This window comes from Volvox carteri (assembly GCF_000143455.1).
Source record: "Volvox carteri f. nagariensis unplaced genomic scaffold VOLCAscaffold_54, whole genome shotgun sequence".
Lineage (NCBI taxonomy): Eukaryota > Viridiplantae > Chlorophyta > Chlorophyceae > Chlamydomonadales > Volvocaceae > Volvox > Volvox carteri.
Window position 1 is genome coordinate 699,122 of NW_003307597.1, and position 22,408 is coordinate 721,529.

The 22,408-nt window shown below is 52.5% G+C and overlaps 4 protein-coding genes across 4 annotated transcripts; 2 read left to right on the forward strand and 2 right to left on the reverse strand.

Annotated features, from left to right (window-relative positions):
• Nucleotides 1–660: 660 nt before the first annotated feature.
• Nucleotides 661–5,701, reverse strand: VOLCADRAFT_96709 (uncharacterized protein; the record flags this gene model as incomplete). The annotated part of the gene is made up of 7 exons (XM_002955750.1): nt 661–764; nt 932–1,219; nt 1,632–1,871; nt 2,464–2,709; nt 3,446–3,931; nt 5,153–5,236; nt 5,635–5,701. The coding sequence occupies 7 exons, from the start codon at nt 5,699–5,701 to the stop codon at nt 661–663; spliced, it is 1,515 nt and encodes a 504-aa protein (XP_002955796.1).
• Nucleotides 5,702–7,847: 2,146 nt separating this feature from the next.
• On the forward strand, nt 7,848–9,486 carry VOLCADRAFT_119180 (uncharacterized protein; the record flags this gene model as incomplete). The annotated part of the gene is made up of 5 exons (XM_002955692.1): nt 7,848–7,938; nt 8,251–8,346; nt 8,466–8,554; nt 8,642–8,839; nt 9,202–9,486. 5 exons carry the CDS (start codon nt 7,848–7,850, stop codon nt 9,484–9,486), a joined length of 759 nt encoding a protein of 252 aa, XP_002955738.1.
• Nucleotides 9,487–12,439: 2,953 nt separating this feature from the next.
• On the forward strand, nt 12,440–14,402 carry VOLCADRAFT_83381 (uncharacterized protein; the record flags this gene model as incomplete). The annotated part of the gene is made up of 4 exons (XM_002955693.1): nt 12,440–12,559; nt 12,665–12,750; nt 13,170–13,283; nt 13,900–14,402. The coding sequence occupies 4 exons, from the start codon at nt 12,440–12,442 to the stop codon at nt 13,940–13,942; spliced, it is 363 nt and encodes a 120-aa protein (XP_002955739.1). The 3' UTR covers nt 13,943–14,402.
• An 854-nt stretch (nt 14,403–15,256) lies between these two features.
• VOLCADRAFT_119181 (uncharacterized protein) lies at nt 15,257–22,344 on the reverse strand (the record flags this gene model as incomplete). Its single annotated transcript, XM_002955751.1, has 12 exons — nt 15,257–15,484; nt 15,858–16,178; nt 16,429–16,631; nt 17,111–17,687; nt 17,901–17,993; nt 18,471–18,572; nt 19,582–19,677; nt 20,164–20,265; nt 20,648–20,698; nt 20,923–21,049; nt 21,992–22,102; nt 22,250–22,344. 12 exons carry the CDS (start codon nt 22,342–22,344, stop codon nt 15,257–15,259), a joined length of 2,106 nt encoding a protein of 701 aa, XP_002955797.1.
• Between the last annotated feature and the right edge of the window lie 64 nt (nt 22,345–22,408).

Genomic DNA, 22,408 nt, shown 5'->3' on the forward strand with positions numbered 1-22,408 from the left:
TCCATACGTTGACTGACTAAATCCTTCGTTGGATAGTTGATTGTTGGGGCGTGTCTGCTTCACTTGTATACTGGGGCGACTTCCTGGTGCCAGCCAGTACTAGTTTTCGAAGGGCCTTACCCGCGGGTCCAGAGCAGTAGGGGCCCTCATGGTCGGTCTTGTGGATGATTTCAGCACTATGAACTTATTTCAGAATACAGGACTGACTCTCTGTTTCCTGCTTGAACTATATATGGAAGGGGCAAACCGCTGTAACTTGTGCGTGTTTCTGCTAAGTTTTCCGCACTGTTGCATTCTCAAAGCCATTCTTTCGTAAAACCGTCATAAGAATGCTTGAGACTGGCATAAGATCATTCTCAGCAGCACCAGCATTCTTAAGCCGTTCTTAGCATTCTTAGCGTTCTCAGGAACGTTCTTTAGCACGCTTCCATTTTGGTAGGGGGACACAGTGATGCTAAATGGAATGTCTTCACAATATACGGCTAAAGTAATTTAGCCAAACAATTTAGTGGCTCCTGTATTTCAATTTCGATTTGTGTGTACGGTCATCGTACCTATCTATGAGTAATTTTTAGCATTACTCATACTACATTCTCATCTTAGATATCTCAGTATTAATTTCATTTTGGCTCATGCCAGGTTACCGACATCGGTTACCGATCACTGGGGACGGTTAACGGATAACGGTTCGCCCGGTAATCCTACCGACCGGTTACCGATCTCGTTAACTGGACCCGTTAGGTCGGAACCGGGCCGGAACCGGCCTGGAGTATGCCATAGGGAAGCCTTCAGGGGGGCTACCACTCGCTGCGTAGCTGTCGTATTTGTTTGGCGGGTGTACTTGCACCCACCCGTACCGCCCCCGCCGTACATGCAGCCGCTCGCAGCTACCCCGCATGTAGTATCTCTGCATCTTCTTCCCCTCACCTACCGCTCTTAATGTACATGCAGGCCCCGTGACTGTAACGATGCGAGCTCGCTTTCCGGAGCCCGAATCCCCAGCTTGATGAGTTGTTGTACAACAACATGTCGTTGCGGTGGACTAATAGTTGAAAGCCCTGACACTCCGCAAGCGAGTTGCATGCACGGTAAAGGGTATCCTGGGTGCCATAAGTGGATTCCATCTGCAGCTGCTCCCAATGTAGCGCGCCATCATCACCACCATCATACTGCGCGTTGGTGACAACTTCATATGCTGCCTTTTGAGGACATCGGGTCACTGCAGGCAACGAGTCAGCAAGCAAGCATCGAAGAAGCGCTACGCGTGGATGAGAGCCGAGCTTAGCATCCGCCAGCTTAGCATCATCATCACCGTCATCACGCACGCCCGGTGCGCGCTCAACATGCGCGTGCATGCACTCTTAATATTTTTTAACCGTGAATGGAAATTCAGATAGGCATAGTAAGCAAAAACATATTGATTTTTTTCTTACATTACGCCTGGCGTGTGCCATATCAGTAACATACGTAAAGGGGTGAGACGCCTTGCAAGCCTGACGCGGCACTGAGGGTTCCCAATAGCAGCAGCAGCGGCAGCAGCAGCAGCAGCAGCAGCAGCAGCTTCAGGTAAGCTTTATTATTCCTGTCAAGCAAGCGCAGCCGTAGGACGATGCAGATAACAACAGTCTCACCGATTTTGCTGTAAGAGCAGTAGCCCAGGGAATACGTGTAGGAGCCATCTGTGTACCTGACCCAGCCAGAGCTATCACCGTCCTCCCCGTCCGGAGCAACGACATCAAAGCCCAGGCAGTTGCTCGAAGATGAGCAAGCTTCCAAGGTGATGTTTAATAAAGGGTAGTTAATTCCGTTGGTTCGGTTGTACGCTATATCCTTCATGGCGATGTAGCCGTCCAAGAACGGGCATGTCGTGACTGCATCCATGCATCCATGCATCCATCGGCAAGGAAAGCACGGGCGGTCCACAACCGATTCGAGTGAATAGAAAAAGGAAAACGAAAGGGGAAAGGACAAAAAGGAAGTGTACGGCGGTCGTCATACGATTACATGCCCTGACATGTCTTAAATGGAGTCATTGCGCATCGTCAACAGTTGTGCATCTGTTACCGCCTGTTACATCACAGCTTCAGAAAAGCACCGATCGGCGCATGCGGTCTTCGTGATATGCTCTCCAGGATGCTACATTGCCGCGGGGGCCATGGAGGTTAGGAGCCTATGGGCCAGCCATACACGTGTGCACCATATATCTAGGTTGTCGGATGCTATGTATGCACAACGGCGGTTACTAAGCACCACGCACGGTGGCTTGCTGATGCTTTTTAGGATATATCCCTAAAATCAGCTGCAGAGGACATATTCTTGCTTGGTGTAGTAGCTGCCCCTGGCCGCTCTAAGGGTCTGGAAAGAGGCTGGCGAAGCGCCTTATTAGCGCTTATTCCTAGCTAGGAATATTAATTATCTATTTAGATAATACGTATGTCGTCCACTCGCCCATCAACCACTCACCTCGTTTGCGGTACAAGCACATCCCGCGCCCGTAACGATAGGTAATAGGGTTCTGCAGGAGTCCTCCTTGCGATGATGCATCACTACTACTACTGCTCAAAGCTTGAAAGCCAGCACAGCTGCTCAGCCTGGAACATAGAGCTGCTGCTGTCTGTGCTGACAACTGCTCCAAGAACTGACGGCCCCCTAATAATGCTTCGGCATCCGCTATTACTTCATAGTGCTCGCGGCGTGGGCAGTGCGTCGCTGCAGGAAGGGAGGGGCACGATGCGATGTGACACGTGATGAAAAGGAGCACCAGGACGCGTGCAAGAAGTAAAGCAAGTCTGAGTCATTGGAAGATATCATCAGCTGCGTACAAAATATATAATATAATATAATATACTCGCAATAATTCTTGCACATTTCATGGAGTCATGCGTGCATAGATGTCGCATAGATGTCGCAACATGTCACGGCTTCTGGAAAACAAAAAACACATGCGTTATACGGAGCTGCTATCGTATCATGGCATGAAACATAGCATACGTGTGTCTATGTATCGCGATACGTGTACCCTAGGCTCGTACTGGGCGGTTTGCAGGTGCGGGGAACCTACCCTCACGACCATGTAACACACACACACACACACGCGCACACACACACAAGCAAACACGCACACACACGCACACACACGCACATACACGCACACACACACATGCACACACACACACACGCACACACACACACGCACACGCACACACACACACACCGACGCACACACACACACACACACACGCACGCAAACACACACACACACGCGCGCGCGCACACACACACACGCACACACACACGCAAACACGCACACACCGACGCACACACGCACGCAAACACACACGCACACACACGCACACACACGCACACGCACACACGCACGTACCTGTTCCCAAATAGGACACAACCCACGATTCGTCAGTCGCTACCAGTACTTGATTCGGCCAACTGCTCGCATCACTGATGATCAGCAGCGCTGCTATAAGCCCCGCAGGGTTTGTCGTGCTTGATGATGAGCTGCTGTTGGAATTCCATGCCCAAAGGGAGAGACAATGCGAGCCCGCTGGCAAGAGGACGGGCAACTCCAGCAGGGTTGGCTGCAGTAGGCTGTTGCTGCTGCTAGGCCAGGCCACATACCCAAGGTAAACATCGTCCAAGAAGATATGGGCCGCGTCGTCGCAAGCTACGTATAGCACCCCCGAGGTCATTGACCGGACCGTGAAGGTCTTATTGAACATGTATATGTCGCCTGTAGGGGCATCCGAGCTCGCCCCCGGCGTGCTCCAAATCCACTTGGCGATGTTGTTGTTGTTGTTGTTGTTGTTGTTGTCGGTGTTATTATTATTGCTGTTGTTGTTGTTATTGATGCCGTTGTGAGGGAAATCTTGGATGCGCCATGGCCACATTTCGGCGTCTCCCAACACAAACGGCCCAGCTGCATCCACCACCGTACATCAGGTGTTGTGTCAATCATCCGACGTACATATACATAGACAGTATCGTTTAGGCTTTGCCGTTGGGCATTGGCGGCGAACAGAGCGCGCAAGGGACGATGTTATATACCTAGGGAGGAGCGGGTATGCCCCTGCTGCGGCACTGATAGCCATATTGAAGATGAGAAGCACGTTTTGCTGGACTGTCCGGTGTACGGCAAAAGCAGATCTGATATGGATTTTCCACGCTTCGAGCATTAGAAGGACGCTATGAAGTGGGAACCTGAACGTCTGGCAGGGATGCTGGAACGTATGTGGTCCCACCGCAACTCTGTCGTTAGTGTCCTTTATCACTTGCTTTGTCTGAAGTGCGACGTAGGATAGTGCTTATAGGTGATCTGGCAGCCCTTGAGCGGTGCCGTTTTGCAGTTACGGAGAACGCACCCCACGACCATGTATAATACACACAGGTATATACAATATCGGTGATATATCACGACTTCAGGAAAGTTCCGATCGGCGGATGCAGAACCCGTGATAAGCCATATCCATAATGCAACTTACAGGTATGGGGTCACGCAACCCCAACCCTGTAACACACACACATATAATGCAGCTATGGGGTTGTGATGAGATCTCAGTGTCCCCCTGTGATAGGGAAATACACACGATCACCTGTGGCCACAAGACCTGCCACCGCGCGCTCGGGACAAATTGGACAAACCGCTTGATCTTAGCTCTAACCCAGATTCCGTGATACACCCGGAATTCTATGACATGCACGCATATTCACACGCAAAGCCGTATCAGACACATGAATGTAGAGGTTGTAGGTAGTAGGCACACATGTCCTCTGTAAATAATAATAAGGCGCTCCGCCAGCATCTTCAGCAGACGGCTCATCAGCGGCCAGCGACTACGATAACTGGCCATCGGGACATTTACAATCTACCTCCCCCTCTTCACCGAGACGATCCTGTCTCGGCCTGCTGCGGGCAATGGTTAAGCTTGCTAATAATTTGGACCCCAGGATGTGATGAAAGCCTGCTGGGCAACGTGAGTATTCATGCGCGCGCGCGCGTGCGTGCGTGCGTGGCCATATTTGCATGGCTCTTTGGGCAGGAGTACGTTACAGTGGCCATCCATAACCTGGACGATTAGGCCCGCTACGGACGATTGTTAGCTGCTGATTTTGTCGTTGGCTGTATCAGGGGCACACCCACCGACTAGCAATGCCAATGTTCCCTCTCTTAAACCCATCCAACCTCGCAGTGCCACCACTTCCAGACGGCACATGAGCGAGCAAGCTGAAAAGATGAGGCAAAGGAGGCAAACAAAGGTTCGTAACCATTCTTTGTCAAGCGGCTGCACAGCCATTCGTCCCAATTTTTATAAATGAACACTTTTCTCTGCTGCTCTTGACGTGAACAAACGCACGTCGCATCTTTAAGTGCATGCTGGGCCTACGTATACATACGATAATTTATTACGTACCGTTTTGGTGGTTTTATCTAATTATTAGCCATCTAACTTGCTTCAGCTTAAGGTCCCAACCACATACTTAACTACCAGAAGTAAAGCCACACGTGAAACTCGTCAAAGTAAGACGAACCGGGCAAGCTTGTCCCCCACAACATTATTATTATATAAAAAGAGTCATATCGTAAACTTTTGGATTAAGTAGGTTGAATTCTATGAACCATACCTTGCGCTGCGACATCTTTGAGATAAGCCGCGACGAAGACGACCGATAGCAGCAGCTGCCACTCCATAGATAACGTTCTACTCCAGCGCATAGCTCCAATATTTAACGAGCCCTTCTCCTCATTTATGCTGTAAGATTCAAAAATTATTATACAGGTTGTCCACCCAACCCTCTCTACCAAAGCAAACTAACCTTCTTCATGAATAATGACTGTAAGTGTATGCAAATCCTTCCTGAAAACTAAGCAGCGAATACAGAGCGATCACCTCGTTATACGTTACATAGGTCTGGGATTAGAGCGAGGATAAAAGGCAAGACCCTGCCATAAATACAAAGTGTATCTCGGAAATCCGCTCCAGAACCAGTAGAACAGAACCAGAACCCAAATACAGACAGACATATATCCAAGAAACCAATAAATGCAGACTCATATCGCGCATGTATGATTTTCAAGTCTTTCCAACCGTTGATTTCAGGCGGTACGGCGGTCGGTCGCACGCTGCAACAGCAGACGCGTGGCGGTACACCAGACAGTTCCAAGGCACTGCTTTCTAGCCTAACGTGGAAATTCCATTGCATAAATGTCGTTGCGCCATGGCGGGCGGTGTACAGTAGGTCGGTCATGATGGTGTGTGTGCCACCACGATCAACTTCCTCCACACCGCCAGCACACCATGGCGGCAGCGGACACCAGAACCACAGTACCTATTAAGGCAGTTCGATAATTATGAATTGGTGGTCCACAGCAGCAGCAGCAGCAGCAGCAGCAGCGTCGACAGCTACAGCGCGCACCGCCGCGGTGCAGTGGTCAGCCTCGGTCGTCTAGATCTCTGGGGTCAAGGGCGAAGCGTTAGGGCGATTTACAGGAGTACCAACAAAAGGACCCGGATTCGATTTCAGGTCATATCGGAGACACATTTGCTCGATACGAATTTTATTATGTCACGACTTCAGAGAAGTACCGATCGGCGGATACAAGCCTCGTGATATGCCCAGCATACTACAGCATCAGTTGCTACACAAGGTGCGTGGTTGGCTACCAGCAAAGAGTCAAGGGGACTCGCACGATTATTATTAGCAGCCCAGTGGGAATCTGCAATGCAAAGTTGCAGCGGCAATCCGCGAGTTGGAAACGGTGAAAGACGAAAACCAGAGCCTCAACAATGGTCAGGAAAGACGCCAACAGCCGAAGCTGCTCTAGAATCACTTGGTGCCCGGGGATCGACACAGCGACAAGATCAGCAACCGCAGAAGCGGGTGCAGGAGACCGAGCATCAAGCATGCCCGATGATAAATTCAAGCGATTACAGCCGCAGCCGCCCAGGTTGAACAAGGCGGTATCAGGCATGTCACCGGAATAAATAGCGAAAACCTACCCTCCCTTATGTAACAGTCGAGCTTTGGGAGTAGTGGTAATGGGATAAGGGAGTCGAGAAGCGGTTCTACTTCAAGAGGACCCACGGACTTCGCACGTCGTAGCTTCTGCAAGCATAATGAGAGATGCAACTAACGATAAAACAATGAAAGTGACAAGAATTTTTAAGATACCCTCAAGAGCCGCAGCAATAGCTCCAACACTGTAAAACTTGGACATCAACATCCATCCGATCGAGAGAAAAGCGCGGAAGAGCTACCTAGTCGAGACCGAGGTCCCGATACCGTTAATTATATCACCACCGCAGTTAGTATGGTGGTGCGAGCTATCAATTAATGAATAAAAGGAGGCTAAATGCCTCGGCGAACATGACGCGGCTTGTACAGCAATCTGTACGACCACTGCAAGTAGTCCAAAAACATTCACAGGAACTGAAAAAACTATTGTTGCGGCTACATCTGCTAGTGCCCCACAACTCAAGATGCCGTATTAGAGGCGGTGGTCGTACGTCGACCATACGGCAGGTCCTGTGAACGGTCAAACTTACTCACGGTTGCACTTTGGTCACGCTGTTCAATCCCAGTTTTTATTATTGTGTGTATTTTGAAAATGTCGGGCTTGCTTCCGAAAGGACAACATGAGCTTCGGAAGGTCCACCAGGTGCATCCTGCGCAATCGACCGGCTCAGGTCAGCGGTTCTGCTCTTACCAAGAAACAACAGCTTTTCATATTGAACTTTAAGGTATAAGTTTTGATTTCCGTAACAGGTCTGGCTACACAAGTTTCCTCTGGTGATATGGCTGGGGGCCCAATGCCCCGAAGACTGACGCAATGGACAATGATTGCCGAAAAGACTGGTGTGCAAAATACGAAGGAGCGCCTGAAAAGCTTTTGGACCACCCTGGGTGTTGTTTCTGCCCTCATGGCCGGTACGCTGTCGGAGGGCCGTCCATGCGTAACCTTGGATTTAACAATTTGATACGCATCTTAAAGTTAGCATTTGAGCAAACATAGAAGCCTAATTGCCTGAGGTCAGCCCACGCACCACCACATTTGCGCATGGGCATCCTCGCTCTGCAGGTTCTGGGCGTACGTAATTGGAGAAGCGCATAGCGCATTACCTGTTTGCGGCTGCCATCACTAGCATCACTACTAAGGAAAAATATAGTAAGCCGCAGCCGCGTCCCTCGCCCCGCGTCCTCCCTCCATCCTTTTGCCCTTACTCATCTTGGGCGTCCCAGCCTTGACCTATCCGGCGGTCTCGGCTCCGTCTGTCAACAAGCACACCAGTGGACATGGCCCCGGCACCGTCGATGACCCCTTATTCATGTCGTACGGTGAGCCACCGTCTTCATCGAACAAGCTATTGACAACATACCTTTTGGTCTTAAAGTGTGGATCTCCCGCTCTATCTCCGTCTCTATCTTTGTGCTGCGAAAACGCTGTTGACATGCAGTTCTTCTCAACACCAGCAGCCTAATTCTGTCCTTCATGGTGGTCATCATCTCGGTCGTACTGCTCGCGGAAGTGGATCTTGTCGTAACAGTAAGTACGGTAGTACGACACGGGTACGACATGACTAGGATACAGGGACTGACCACTCCGAAACCTTCTACATAACCCGTACGACAGGATGACGATTTGGAGACCTTCATTTCTCGCTACCAGTACTTGTTTTTGGGCCTAACCGGCATATTCGGCTTCTCAATCTTGACTATCATCGCCTCTATCATCGTCATCGGCTTCTTTAATTACAACAATGCAACCGCCATTGCCTCCGCCGTCATCTGCATCACCGGCACTGTGATTGTAGCCATCGTGTCCACGTGGGTGAGTGAGGTATCCTGTTCAGGCGTCGCCAGGCGTGTGTGTCCTGTTTAGGATCCGTAGGTCCCGTAGGACCATCCGTACATATGCGGCAGGGGGATAGCAAGACAAGGGACGACAGCATGTTGCTCCCAGGTCGCATTGCGTTTTATCCTCATCTACGACGTGTGTTGTTACGATAAGCGAATGAGAGTAATGTAACAGCTCATGCTCGTTACATGTGTTCTACTTAAGCTACATGCAGTGCCTTTGTCTTCTTGCTTTTCGGGGTTGGGAAGAATACAGCTGCCTTCCCTGTCACCAACCCACCGTACAAGCTGTACTAACACAACCGACACAACCGAATTAACTACCTGCACTTCCAGTTGGCTTTGTGGACACGTGCGCGGCTCAAGGTCCACATAGCGGAGGCCAATGAGCTGCTCAAGACCGCCGTCAGTCGACTTAGAAAAGCCATAGCTCCTTCGCCCCCATCAGCCGCCGCCACCGCCGCCGCCGCCACGGCCACTACCGCCCCAGCCGCCACTGGCACCGCCGTCGCCGCCATAATCGCTGGGGCTGGCGGCACCGCACGTCCTGTCGGTAGCACTATGGTGGCGGTTGTGGACGAGGATAACCCCTCACATCCCCGGGGGAAGCCCTCCTTGTGAAGCACGCGGGGGTTCAGGGGGGGAGCGCCTTGGGGCTGTGGGCTTGTGGGGGTGAATGAGTGAGTGAATGAGTGAGTGAGTGAGTGAGTGAGGGGAAGGAGGGGAAGGGGGAGGGTGTCACACCGTCGGAGGGGAAGGAGGAACTCTCTTATCGAATTGATGCCCTGCGCTGTCATCGCGGCGGAACATCAGTCCATGTTCTGTAAAATCGTTTGTCAGCTTTACTGCAGTACAGACGTGCAGATGAACGGGATATGGAAGAATGGGGGGAAATTCAAAATGGCGAATGGGGGGCAGGGTTGGGAGGACGCAGAAGGGGTTGCTACTTTATGTGCAGCCTGCAGGTTATGGGTGTCGTGCGTGGCACTTTGCGGAACATTTTGTTAGTTGCCATTTCCGTTGATCATCGTACAATTAGGCCTTCCCTGTTAGAGATAAGATCTGGATATTGACAACATTGGCGGTGATATGAAGATAATGGTACGAGTACACGGACGATGTTCGCGGTTTCTGACCAAGTGAGTGAAAAAACCTGTCGCGTGAGCAGTCGGTTGTTCGTTAGTTGGTTGGGCGGGGGGTGTGCATCCGAGTGTACGGCCCGCGTCAGGTGGTGGTTATGTGACTATCTGTCCGGTTAGATAAAGTCATCAAGGAGGAAAGATCTGGAGCTCTCGCTGTGAGGGTAATGCAGGCGGGCGGGGGGGGCCCGCTGCCGCCGCTGAATGGAAATAATGAATGGAAATTGGGAAGGCGGCGGTGGAGGGGGAGGAGGAGGATGGGAGGGGGGAACGCTAGAGCTGCTTGAGGGAAACTGCTCGCGCAAATTGATACAGGAGCCGAAGATGAAAAAGCTGGGAAGGCAAGCAGAGATTGCAAAAGCGCTGAACCACCTGCACTTCACGCCCCTTAAGTAACACCCGCATAATTCTCTCCTTTTTTCAAATAGCGGTAATGATGATGGTAATGATGATGAGGGGATGCGTGGTGGCGGCTCTCGTTCCTGGGCATTTCCCCCACACTTCCTTGAGAAATGTGGAAAGAATTGGTGTTGATCGGTCGCGGTCGCTGACTCGGCCCCGCGATTTCTAATGTTGCTCATCACACGTCATATGGAAGAACCGCGTTTGGATAGCCCCTCTCGAAGCTTCCCCTCAGTATTGCCTAAGTAGGCATCATCATTAGGCCACATTCGGCGGGCCGCGCGCAAGAGCAAAAGGTGGGGGGGAGAGAGGAGAGGTGGCGCCGGCGTGTTGGCGGGAGGTTCGGCGGCATTGCAGAATCCGCTTTAATTGCAACATGGGACATGAAAAGATTTTTAATGATGTCGGTGTATGGGCGGGATTTGGGGGCTCCGTTCAGGACTATTGGTAATAGTCCAGGATGGTTCAATGCTTGCCATCGTCCCACTCGCCTGCACCCGCTATTACTTGTGTCCTGGATGGCTGGCTCATCAGACTTTTTGTTGTAGATTAAGCTCTCTGGTCTTATTTGCCGTATGGGCATGTAGGGGTGGGAGCAGTAGCAGCGGCAACTGCTGATATGATATGCGAGCTGCCACATTTGCTCCATGTATTTGCATCCTATCTGACAAGCCCCGGGTACATACTCGGGTTGTGCTTGCGCCCGACCGTGCGGTACGAATGTACGACTTGTACGGCTCGGATCTTGTCGTGCATATACGTCAGCTGGCGGCGCTGAAGCGGGGCACGTATTGGCCTCCAATTCGATATTTCCCTAATCCGTTTGTTGCCGGCGCGGGTTGACGTGGTTGACAAAATTTACCATTTTAATAAAAAAAATGGTAAACGATTTATATCATTATTTATTATTATGATGTCGGCATTCGGTGTGGAAATTTGCGCTTTTGTGGTTCATGCCTATTGCGTTTTTAATGAACTTAGCTTGCGAGGCTTGTGTATGTGTGTATGTATATGTATATGTATATGTATATGTATGTATGATTCTGTTACACATTGATCCGGGCCTGAAGCTGGCCAGGGGCACCTAACGATGTATGTGTGTGTGTAATACGTTCCGTCTGCTACATTTACTTGTCCAGTTCACCGTGATGTAACCCTTCCTTTCCGTAGCTGGCTGGGCAAATGCACGCGAGGGCGCTAGCATTACATGCCAGGACGCTTCCTTGCATTGTAAATACCGTGTGGATGGATGGATGATAGATGGATGGGTGGATGGATGGATGGATGGATGGATGGGTGGATGGATGGATGGATGGATGATGGATGGTGCCCGTGTAATCGCAATGGTGGCTGGCTTGCATGCGCGACGGGCGCGACTGCATGAGACATCTGCATGGATGATTTAACATATGGTGCATGTCTGGATGCACGGGACTCCTTTGACAGCAGTTACGGGCGGTACATGAAACATATCAAGCAGCGGAGCTCCTGCGCTTATGAAGGACAGGTTCATGGACTTCTGATTGCTGGTTATGAAGCTCAAACGGGTAGAAGCTTCAACAGGTATAAACTCCACGGACAGGTCGTAGCATCGCCAGCTAGATCCCCGGGACAGAACGTGCAAGCCGGCTTTAGTTCATGCGCGTGTGTGGATGGCTGGCATCTACGTGTCGCGCGGCAAGTCGCGGCAGAGGTATCCCTAAATGCGTTTCCCAAAGATTACCATGATTCTAGTGCACGAGCATTAAAAGAAAGGCTAGATAGGTCCGCCGCGGAAGCTGTGTGCTTACGGCAATGTACGTTCGCTGCTGCATGGTACAGCTTGCAACATCATGGTGATAAACGCAAACCTTCACCATCTTCACCACCGCTTTGATTATTGTTGTCAATTACTCGGCTATATATGCACCCATCTTTAACACTGCCTTAATCGATAGGCTGCGGACGTTCCGACTCTGGATAGGACACGCGGATTAGCTGGCAGGAATCAGCCAAAGACCTGTAAAGTTAACTGCAGGTGTAAGTCCTGCGTAATGACGTCACAGCTTGCGGCAGCGCTTCAGACTGGAAGTGTTTGGTTTCGGGTGGCTGCAATTTCGGGCGCGACAGCGGTTGGTCTAAGCGCGTATGGCGCACATGGCTTTAAGCCAAAGGTAATGCACTTATATGGCGAACGAATGACTGCAATATGTTTTTTTCCAGTCTACGCCGACTGAGTTTCGGAAGTGTCAAATTACCATCTCCGCCGAGGAACGCAGGATCCTTACTACATGGAGGTCTTCAGGCGAGCCAACAACCTCCATTTAGTACACAGCTTGCTACTTGCCATCGCCCCCAGCACAAAGTAAGGACTCACCGGTTTCCCGTACAGAAGCCTCACATAGCTCGCAGATCGGGCTGAAATAGATTTCCCTGTTTCCTAACATACCTACCATTCTATCAGGCTTGAAGCAATTGTACCTCCCTCACCAAAACCTGACCACCTGTTGAGTCTCGCGCTGACTTCGACGTATCAACTGTCCACACCTCTCTTTGACCTCCTCCTCAAGCCATATCCCCTGTCGCCATACACCTTTCCCACCAACGTTCCTCCATCTGCAAGCCGGACCTCTTTCCCATGCATGTTGCATATCCTTTCCCGTCCTTTCCTTGCCATCCATCACACGCCCCATGACCTCTGCGGGGCCTCCCTCCCTCCCTCCCTCCCTCCCTCCCTCCTCGCTTTTATCTATCTCGCATATGACCTCCCTCATCCCCCTCCAGGCGGCCCTGGCTGGTAGGCGGCCTCACCCTGGCTGGGATTACGCTGTTCTCAGGCACCTGCTACAACATCGCCCTGCGGGAGGAGAAGAAGTGGGTGCAGCTGGCGCCCATGGGGTGAGAGTCCGGGGTCCCGGGGCTGAGGAGTCTGGTCCGGGACCCCAGTTGGGGCTAAGACGGGGTCCGCTTGGTAGGGAGAGATGGAAAGGGCAGAGGGCGGTGTGCTCGCGGGGGAGTTATAGCTTTCATGCGGGTTGGAGGGCTGGGGGGAAGGTGAAACGGAAGGGCGGTTGGGAATGGGGTGAGGGTGTTGGTTTGGCACGTATCTGGAGGGTCTTGGGTCCTACCAAGTATGAACCATATGACCGCACTCATCATTCTGAGCGCAATTCAACCATGGAGCGAAATCTCATGTGGCTGGAATCCGCGATTCGAGCCGTGTCTCTTTTTTTCATTTTTCCTTTCTGGTCGAGTCCTTGCTTGCTTACTTACACACGATGAAGTCCTTCTCCTATCACATCCCATCCCATCACCTAATCCCCTGTCACCTACCACCCCACGCGTCCCTGACCCGCCCTCAACTTAATCAACGCCCATCTAACCTCTTCCCTGACGCCTGCGCCCTGACATAAATCCCCTGTTTCCTGGTTTTCCTGTGGTACTCTTCATTTTGAGTATTTTTTGAATTTGCGGTGTTCCTTCCTGATCTCCCTCCTGCGATGTCCGTCGTCAGGGGATTCGCACTCATGGCCGCTTGGCTGGCATTGGCTCTGTGATCAGGTACATGTAGCAGCGCTGTTGGGGTAACCCATGTGTAGGAAGGTTGTTGAGGGTGGTGGAAAGAGTGGTAAGGAATAATAATGATAATAATAATATTATTAATATTTCGCTACGCCAAAAGAGGGGTTGCGGAGGGCGAGCGGGTCTGAGGTAGGTTGGGTCAACAGCGCTCGTTTGACTGAAAGCTCTGGATGTATGTCAGTGACGGTGGAGGATTGATTGTGTCTCTCTGTGAGGGCGGAAGTCGACACTGTGGGGCGTTAGGGAAGATTGGAAATGCTGCGGCCAAAGGGAAGAGTGTTCGGGTATGGAAGGATGGAGCTAGGTGTGATTCTCATTGGGCCATGCATGTGTCTGTGTGTGAGCATATCTGCCTGCGAACTGAGTGCAGAATTTTAATTTGCTGATTGGTACTGCAGGCTGGTAAAGCTGGTCATGTAAATACGTCACGTGTGGCTGCAGGGCCATATACATATTCATGTCACTGGTGGGAAAGGTCACTAATATATGTACAGACGCTGCTTTAGATGCCTCATCATCATCATCATCATCATCATGCCACATCTCATGAATGAGGCGTGGGTAGCAAGAACAGCTCGAAGGGTTCGGAGGTGCGCTTTCGCGTTGCCCACAATTGGAGATGGAGATAACTGGATGACGGTGATGTATATTGCCAAGAAATCGGATGCACAAATCCCAATGTGCATCCCAATGTGACTTGTGACTTGAACGGATGTTCATGGGTACCACAAATGGATACTGGATACTCGTTCACGTCGCAGATCTTGTGAGTAATGGTAAAGCGCAAGCAGCGTGCACGGGCTGTGCAGTTCGCAAAAGAAAGAATCATCATAAACTCGATAGAAAGTTCATATCCCAAAACCTCCAAGCGGTGAAATCCAGGGTTAAAAAACATCAATTTCGTACGATTAACTCCCCTCTGAGGTTAAATTGTCCAAATTGAACTTGCAATAAATTACCACCAGGCACGGTTGTCGTACCGCAGGCCCTAAAAGCTGTTGAATGCAGCTTTCAAATACTAATCAAGGCAACGTAGCACAAGGAGGTACGAGGTGGGGGTTTCCAAAGCACTTATCGATGGCGCAGATCCTGCTGCGGTCGTTCGTCACCCGCCGTTCCATGCTCAACAGCCCTGCCCTGCATCCATGGCGCGCTGTATCTCATTGTGCTGCCTCTTTATGCTTTCGAGGAAAGCGTTAAACTAATTTCTTACTCTACTGCGCATGTTGATGCGCGATGCCTGTGCAGCAGCAGAGCTCATACAGCCCCCTCATCACGTTTTCCTGTGCCTACGTGGCCTGGCGCTTGCCAGCTGGAGATCCCCAAGAACCATTCCCTTCGGCCTTGCGCTTCGCGCCTCCTCCTCGCCCTCCTCCTCCGTTGTCGCGGTCGTCGCGCCACCGTCCCCGGCCACCGCCACCGCCACGGCCCCGCCAGCCGCCGTCGAAACCCCTCCCACCGCGCCCACGTCCCCGGCGTTTCCAATCGCCGCCTCCACCACGGCCGCCTCCTGGTGACTGCACGGGGTCAACCCATGTCGAGGGAGTTATTCCTTCTGGCCATTTCACAGAACAGAACACAGGGTGAGGAAGGTTGCAGCATCGTCGTTTCTCGTACCATCTATTGTGGCAAAATCCCTACAGAACCCAGGTTGGGGGTTTTAAACATATTTTCTAGTAATGCCTAGCCTCCATAAAAGAGGCCGCCATCCCGTAGTGAAGTGCTCGTAGGGCAATAACGAGAACAATAACACGCTGTAGCAGTAAGCGCGCTATTAACAGGAGCGCGCGTGCCAAGTCAAAATCCCTGCTGGCCTACAAGGTGCCGAGCCCATCTGGTCTGCGCTATCCTTACCTAGCTCTGCCGTGCTGCCCCCTAAGCACCACCCACCTCGCCTTCTCCAGCCTGCTCCTCATTCTGCTCCTCCTCCTCCTCAGCAGCAGCCTTCGCCTCCGCCTTGCCATCAGCCCCAAGGCCCCCCCCATCTTGCCCTTCTTCCTTCCGGACCTCTGTCGGTCCTTCTTCTTTCCCTTTCCCTAACCCAATAGATGGCTGTTGATTTTGAGAGCTCGGCAACGTTTGTGACTGGTACAGGAACTGCAGTTGGAGCTCCAGGGGGGTCGCGTCCGGAGGTATGATCTTGATGCCAGAGAGAACGTAACCACCGGTTCCGGAGCACGTCATGTGTGGGTGGGTCCGCGAGGGAAGCACCTGCAAGCGAAAAGGGAAAAGTTGTGCAACCGACGCGATGTCAAAATCATTGGATGCAACCAACACTCAAGAGACATACCCATCCATAGAGCATTAAAAAGACCACTATCGCACATTGCAAGGAATTTGGGGCGTGTGCGTGTGCGTTACTGATACACAACCGCGATGAAAGCCAAGGCAATGCAAATGTCGCGTGCATGTGCATGACAAACAGAGATGCGGATGCGGAAACATCAGCACTGCCGCGCACCTGGTACGGCCGCAGCCAGCTTTCCTGCAGCTGCAGCAATACCGCGTTACGGCTGGTCTGCAGGTGAGACATGGCTTCCGCCAGAGGTTGGGCCCAGGGGGAGAAAACGGCAAAGGTGGCTGACGGCGCCAGCAAGGGCCACACAGCCGCCAGCAGCGCGGTTGGATGCACGCGGGGCAGCGCCACCAGACAGCTATCGAAGCCTGCGGAAGAGGACACATCCGATGTCAGGCAAAAGAGAACCGACCCGTGGGTCAACATTGCCACCATTGCAGCATCCCCCGGAATTGCTCAAAAGGATACAACCAGGGCAACAGGATCGCTTAGCAATGTCTAAAAGCATACACTGATGCGGTAGGAGTTCATTTTGGAAGTTATGGTGCCGCTGCCGCTATGGAGACGCCTGGTGCAGAATACGAGAGTACAGAGAACCATGAACAGCAAGCAACACGCGTCTCAAAGCTGCTGGTGCCGCTGCCGCTGCAACACGTTGAACCTCACGCGTCTTCACGAGACTGTGGAGCCCACTGAAACTACCAAATACACACACGCGCGCGCGCGCGTTGAGCTTACAGTAAGGTTAAACCCTAAGTTAATGAATCACAGCGTGCACAGGAAGGGCTGGGGCTCAGTCATAGTCCACCTGCCGCGAAGAGATCCAGAAGCCTGCAAACACACGCACCCGACGTCAGTACGGCACGTAGATGCTCGGGCCGAGGAAGGAAGGCCCCGTAGCCGCCGCCACCGCCGCCGCCGCCGCCGCCACGGCGCTGCCGGGGTTCCCCCCCCACATCCACCTGCTCCTCCTTCGCAGCCGGCGGCCTTCCCACCGCTTCCTCCGCCACCTCACCGCCGCTGCCAGTCCGTGCCGCCGCCGCCGCTGCTGCTGCCTCCTCCACAAGCAACGCATTCTCAGTCACCAGAAACAATCCTGTCACTGCCACCGGTGCATCCCCGTCTCCAGCTGCTGAAGTAGAGACAGGCTGGTCGACCGGCCTCTCGTCGACCTCCATCGCCTCCGCTGTCCCACCATCACCTTCAGCACCGCCTTCAGCGGATGTAGCTGCCTCCACTGCCGTAGCCGTAGCAGCGGCGGCTGCCCTCGGCGGCGGGGTCTCGTCAGCAGCTGTAACCGGTGGCTGCTGCTGCTGCTGCTCCTCCTCCGCTGCCGGCTTATCTTCCTGCGGTTCGTTACGCTTCCCGTTTGCAGCTACGTCACTGCCGCTATTCCTGAACAGCTGACCCCTCACCGCTGCCTCCTGCCACACGGGGATTACAAATCAGAATGGAAGCACACACGAGCGGCAGCCAGCGGTGTCAGGAGGTGGGGACATTGAAAATGGGTCACGGTAATGCGGAAGGACCTTAATGGAGAGGAAGTTACCCGGAAGGTAATGGACCACAGCCAAACTGCAAGTGTTACCTCCCAACATGCTTCCCATTGCATCTCCTCCTCCTCCTTCCACACCCACCTTGTCACGCAGCAAGCTGCCCGCCGGTGCCGTGAAGAGAACGGAACGCTGAGCAACCGACAGATTCATCTGCCGTACAGCGTCCAGGGGAGCCTGAGAGCCGCAAAATAGAGAAAGGAAGGAGGAAAGCCACGACCGCGGCAGATAACATCAAGCAATATTGGGAGGGGCGACCGACGTGAAAGAGGTGGATGACATGTTCCATGCGGATTTGGGTTTGCGATAAATAACGGCGCCTTTTTGTTTGCGTCCATTTAAAGGCCCCAAGGCAGGATTATCAAAAAAGAGTATACAATAAAGAGGAGGGCTGTGCGGTGTTGTGTACAACACCGCACAGCCCCCGCTCCAGTGCTGTGTACAGGGTCTAGTAAACTAGACCCAATAAACATTATGCAGAGAAATCCGCGCGGCAGGGGCTGCAGCTAGGTGGCGGCCTAGTCTATAGGACAAGCGGAAAGCGCGGGAAGGCGAGGGGAGTGACCGCAGCCTGGTAATTCAGTTGAGGGTGCGACGCAGAGAGCGCGGTGCAGGACTAACCAGGCAGACCTGCTTCCGGGCTCTCTCACTCACCGGCCTGTCGTCTACTTGCAGTCCGCACACGGCGCCCACTCCTCCTAGCCGCTCCACGGCTGCTGCGGTCAGCACGCCCATGCACTGCTCAGCCACAAGAACCTGCAGGAGCTCAGATTACAGAGGAGCAGTGGAAGAGGTGGAAGATGGGGGTCGGTAGGAGGTGGGATACATACACATACACATGAGGGAAGAAGTGGGACAGGGAGGAAGTGTGTAGACTGTTCGGGGGCCCGGGAAACGGCGCATGCATGGAGGAGGCGACAAGGCGCCACGTCATGCACCGCGAATGTCATGAAGCCCCTGAAACTCCCTTTCGCAGGTCCTCTAGAGTCGCGCCGCCACTGGTAGAAAAGGCTGAGTGCAACTCGACTAGGCCTGCTGCTACAGTTTTTGTAGTGGTTACCACTACTCTATCTCATGGATGATGATAAACTGCAGAAAACTGCTCCAATAATTGATCTGTCCCTCCTCCTAACCATGGCTCCCCCGCTCCCCGCTCCCAGTAACCAGTTCATACATCCTAAAATCGTTGCAAGAACATTTTCTAATCTGAAGGGGAGGCAAGAAGTGAGGTGGCAAAGTCTGAAGACTGTTCGGGAGCCCGGAAACGGCGCACGCACGCACAGAGGCGACAAGGCGCCACGTCATGCACCGCGAATATCATAAAGCCCCTGAAACTCCATATCGCAGGTCCTCTAGAGTCGCGCCGCCACTGGAAAAAAAGGCTCTGTGCAACTCGACTAGGCCTGCTGCTGTTGCTAATTTTTTTCGAGCTGTTTCTTTAGCTACTATAACAGCTACAGCTTTAACTCTAAACTGTTATTACATCAACCGTTCCTGCAAAGCAGATCTCCTGAAGGGAAATCTCCATCTACCCTACTACTCGCTTCTATCCATCTACTATCCATCGCTCCCTCCCTCTCCCTCTCCAGCCATGCAAGCCGCGCCACTTTCCGCGCCTCAGGTCCTCTCAGACCGCAGCCTGCCTTCTCTGCCCTTCCTAGCTTTTTTTCCCCGAGTAGCACATCATCACAACATTGACTAGGTGCCATGACCAGATGCCGTATTCCTTTCCGTACACGTCATTCATTCATGGTCGCGATCGTACCTTGGCTCCTGCTGCTACATTCGCCAGTGACATCATCACGGCCAGACTGTCGTGACGCAAGTTGTAGACCCGCTCAGGCGCCTTGTCGTAGTAGGCCTGGACGGCAGATTGGGAAGGACAGAAACGACCGAAAGGAGGAGGTTGTCTCAGGAGAAGCTGTGGATGGTCCGTAAAGAGACAGATGCCGTCGTGTGTTCCCCGTGGAATTGTCCAGTCCTTGTGCCTTTAGCCTCCTAGAACCCCCCTCCTTCCTTTCCGTCCAAACATCTGGTCCTCTGGTCCTTTGCAACGGTTCGTAGAGGGGCGAAATATCTTTTGCAAGAGATCCTTTGCATCACTGAGTCGGTCGGTTGTGAGGAGGGAAATGCCAAGGCCAGGGGAAAACCACAACATCTCCAACTCCGCCCCCTTTTAATAAATCGCATGCCTTAGTTCAGGTTGAGGCCGTGTAATTATTATTATCACCAACACTACTACACTCATTATTGCTTCGTTGTGTTGTGCCAATGCTCGGTCCTCTGCCCGCCCTCCGTGCTGTCGTGCAAAACCTCAGCTGCGGTAAACATGACCTGCAAAATGTACCTCGCAGAGAATCCTCGCGCAGGGCTCCCGGACGGTGAGGTATGTCAGGTACTTTTTGGCCTTCCGCTTCTTGTACTTGTCCTGGGAGAACTCTGTCTTGTTCTGCAAATGTGGGACGTGTGGCCGAAGGGCATATAAAGGTAATGCGGCTTTGCGATAGGAGGGAAAAATAAATTGTTGGCTTGAATTCCACCTCCTTATTTGATAAAATATATACTCCGGCGATCGCAGATGGAAGGTACAACACATACAAAGCAAAGCGAGGCCAATGAAATGTGCGACGGACAGGTGTGTCAGCCCGCGCTCGTCCCAAATCTCCGTACGCATGCACGCATGCCTTACGTGAATACGTCGCTCACATGTTCTCAAGGCGTCATGCTGCAAATTCAGGAAACTGCGGATGCTCGGCCTCTGCGTCGCCCAGGCAAGGCAACAGACCCGTCCAGACATACTGACAGACTGACAAACGCCTTACAACTCGCACCTGAAAGGTCGCGCTGTTGCTACAGAGCGCCTGAATGATTTCAGCACCGGCCTGGAATTGCAACAGGAGCAGCAACAGCTTTCATTAAAACCGGATCTAATCAAGCTCCAAATTCAAATGGAGCTGAGCGCTAAGGCAGGGTGTCGTACATGCGGTACAGCTCAAAACGCCACAAGCCATGCAGCAAACAACAGCGATGAGATGCACAGCACAGCTGCGACAGGCATCTTATCAAACGAATCCGCCGAGTCCAAAAGGCAGTTATGGGACTCTACCTTTCCTGACTTTTTGAGCTCCTCAATCTGTTCCTGCGTTAGCTTCTGGTTCTCAGTGTTACGGTCAAACAGGTCGCTGTTGTTCTTCTCGGTCTCGGCGATGCGCGTAATTTCGTCGGCGGGTGGCCTGAACGCGCATGGCAAAACACGGTGGCTTTGTTTGTAACAACGACAACCCGCGGGGTGAAGAGGGTGAGGAGGGCGAGGAGAAGGAAAACACGCGAAGGGAAAAAACAGCTGTTCACGTCACAAGCTCCAATCGGGACCTGCCAAGGGCCGCCAGGTGGAAGGACCCCCGTCAAATCCTAGGGAACTGGTTGAGGACGTGGTGGCGACCATGCGGACATGAGTTCCAAGTAAGAAGTAACAGAGCGATGTGGGTCAGGGCATGCCATCAATGTTTTTATTAGCTAGCTAGCGCGTGCAAGCGTACTTCGTATTGAACAATATTCGTAATCCGTATTGGTATAGCCGAGAACCAGCACAGGCAAAGAAGAAGCAGGCAGAACCATCTCGGCGAGGAAATAGCAAGGAAAGGATTCAGCAGTCTTAAGCTAAGGGGAGCAAGACGCCGCCCTGGCTTCCGCGTAACCACGATAGAGGGAAGGCGCCTGGGATGCACAAGGCTAAAGATGCGGCATCTATGGGCTCAGGACATGTTCACCAGAAACGCCCGCGTAACAGGCAAAAGCGCGCACCCAAATTTCAAAACATGTGCCTGACACTGTTCACGTGTGTGGTTCGTGCCACGCCTCTCTCTCAAGGTTTCGGCACGGAAGTGCCCCAACTGCTGCGAATACACCATGAAAGTTTCTATGTTCTATAAATCTCCACAAATCTGGTTATGTTTACTTGGGATTTTTGCGACAAGCTTGAAGAAGGCATGTGCATCTCGTGCATGGCGCGGGGAGTTAGGGCCTACTAACGAGAACTAATTGCAGCTGCAGGAGCAGACTAACTCCCGTTTGGGGGAGGAGACAGAGCGGTACCGGGGGTTGCGGGGCAAGCTATGCAAGCGCCACAAACACCTTTCCGGCTGCGATCGCCGCCCCAATCCCTCAAGACGTACAAGAGGACACGCTGCAAGGACCTTCCGTCGTTGGTAACCTCAAATAGAGCGCCATACGGTGCGCCAATGAGAGGCGCAGCAGGCACCAGGAACTTGCCTACCCGAATTTTGCTGCACGAGGAGAGCAATGGGCATGTGCAGTTGGCAAACGTGAACCCTTTCAGTCACGGCATGTTTCGCAGCAGCTAAAGGCCGTGCATGGACAACTGCGATATGGAGTTGCGGTGACAGCTGCCGCCTCATGTGCGACATACGTACCCTGTAGCCTTAAGCTTTTGGACAATCGACAGTTTTTCACCATTGACGTCGAGGACCAGGTGGTCTCCCTCACAGATGAGACCGTCCGCCGCCATAGTGGCAGTCAAGGCAGGATCCTGGTGCTAACAATATGGTTTTTGTATGTACCACTAGTGCATG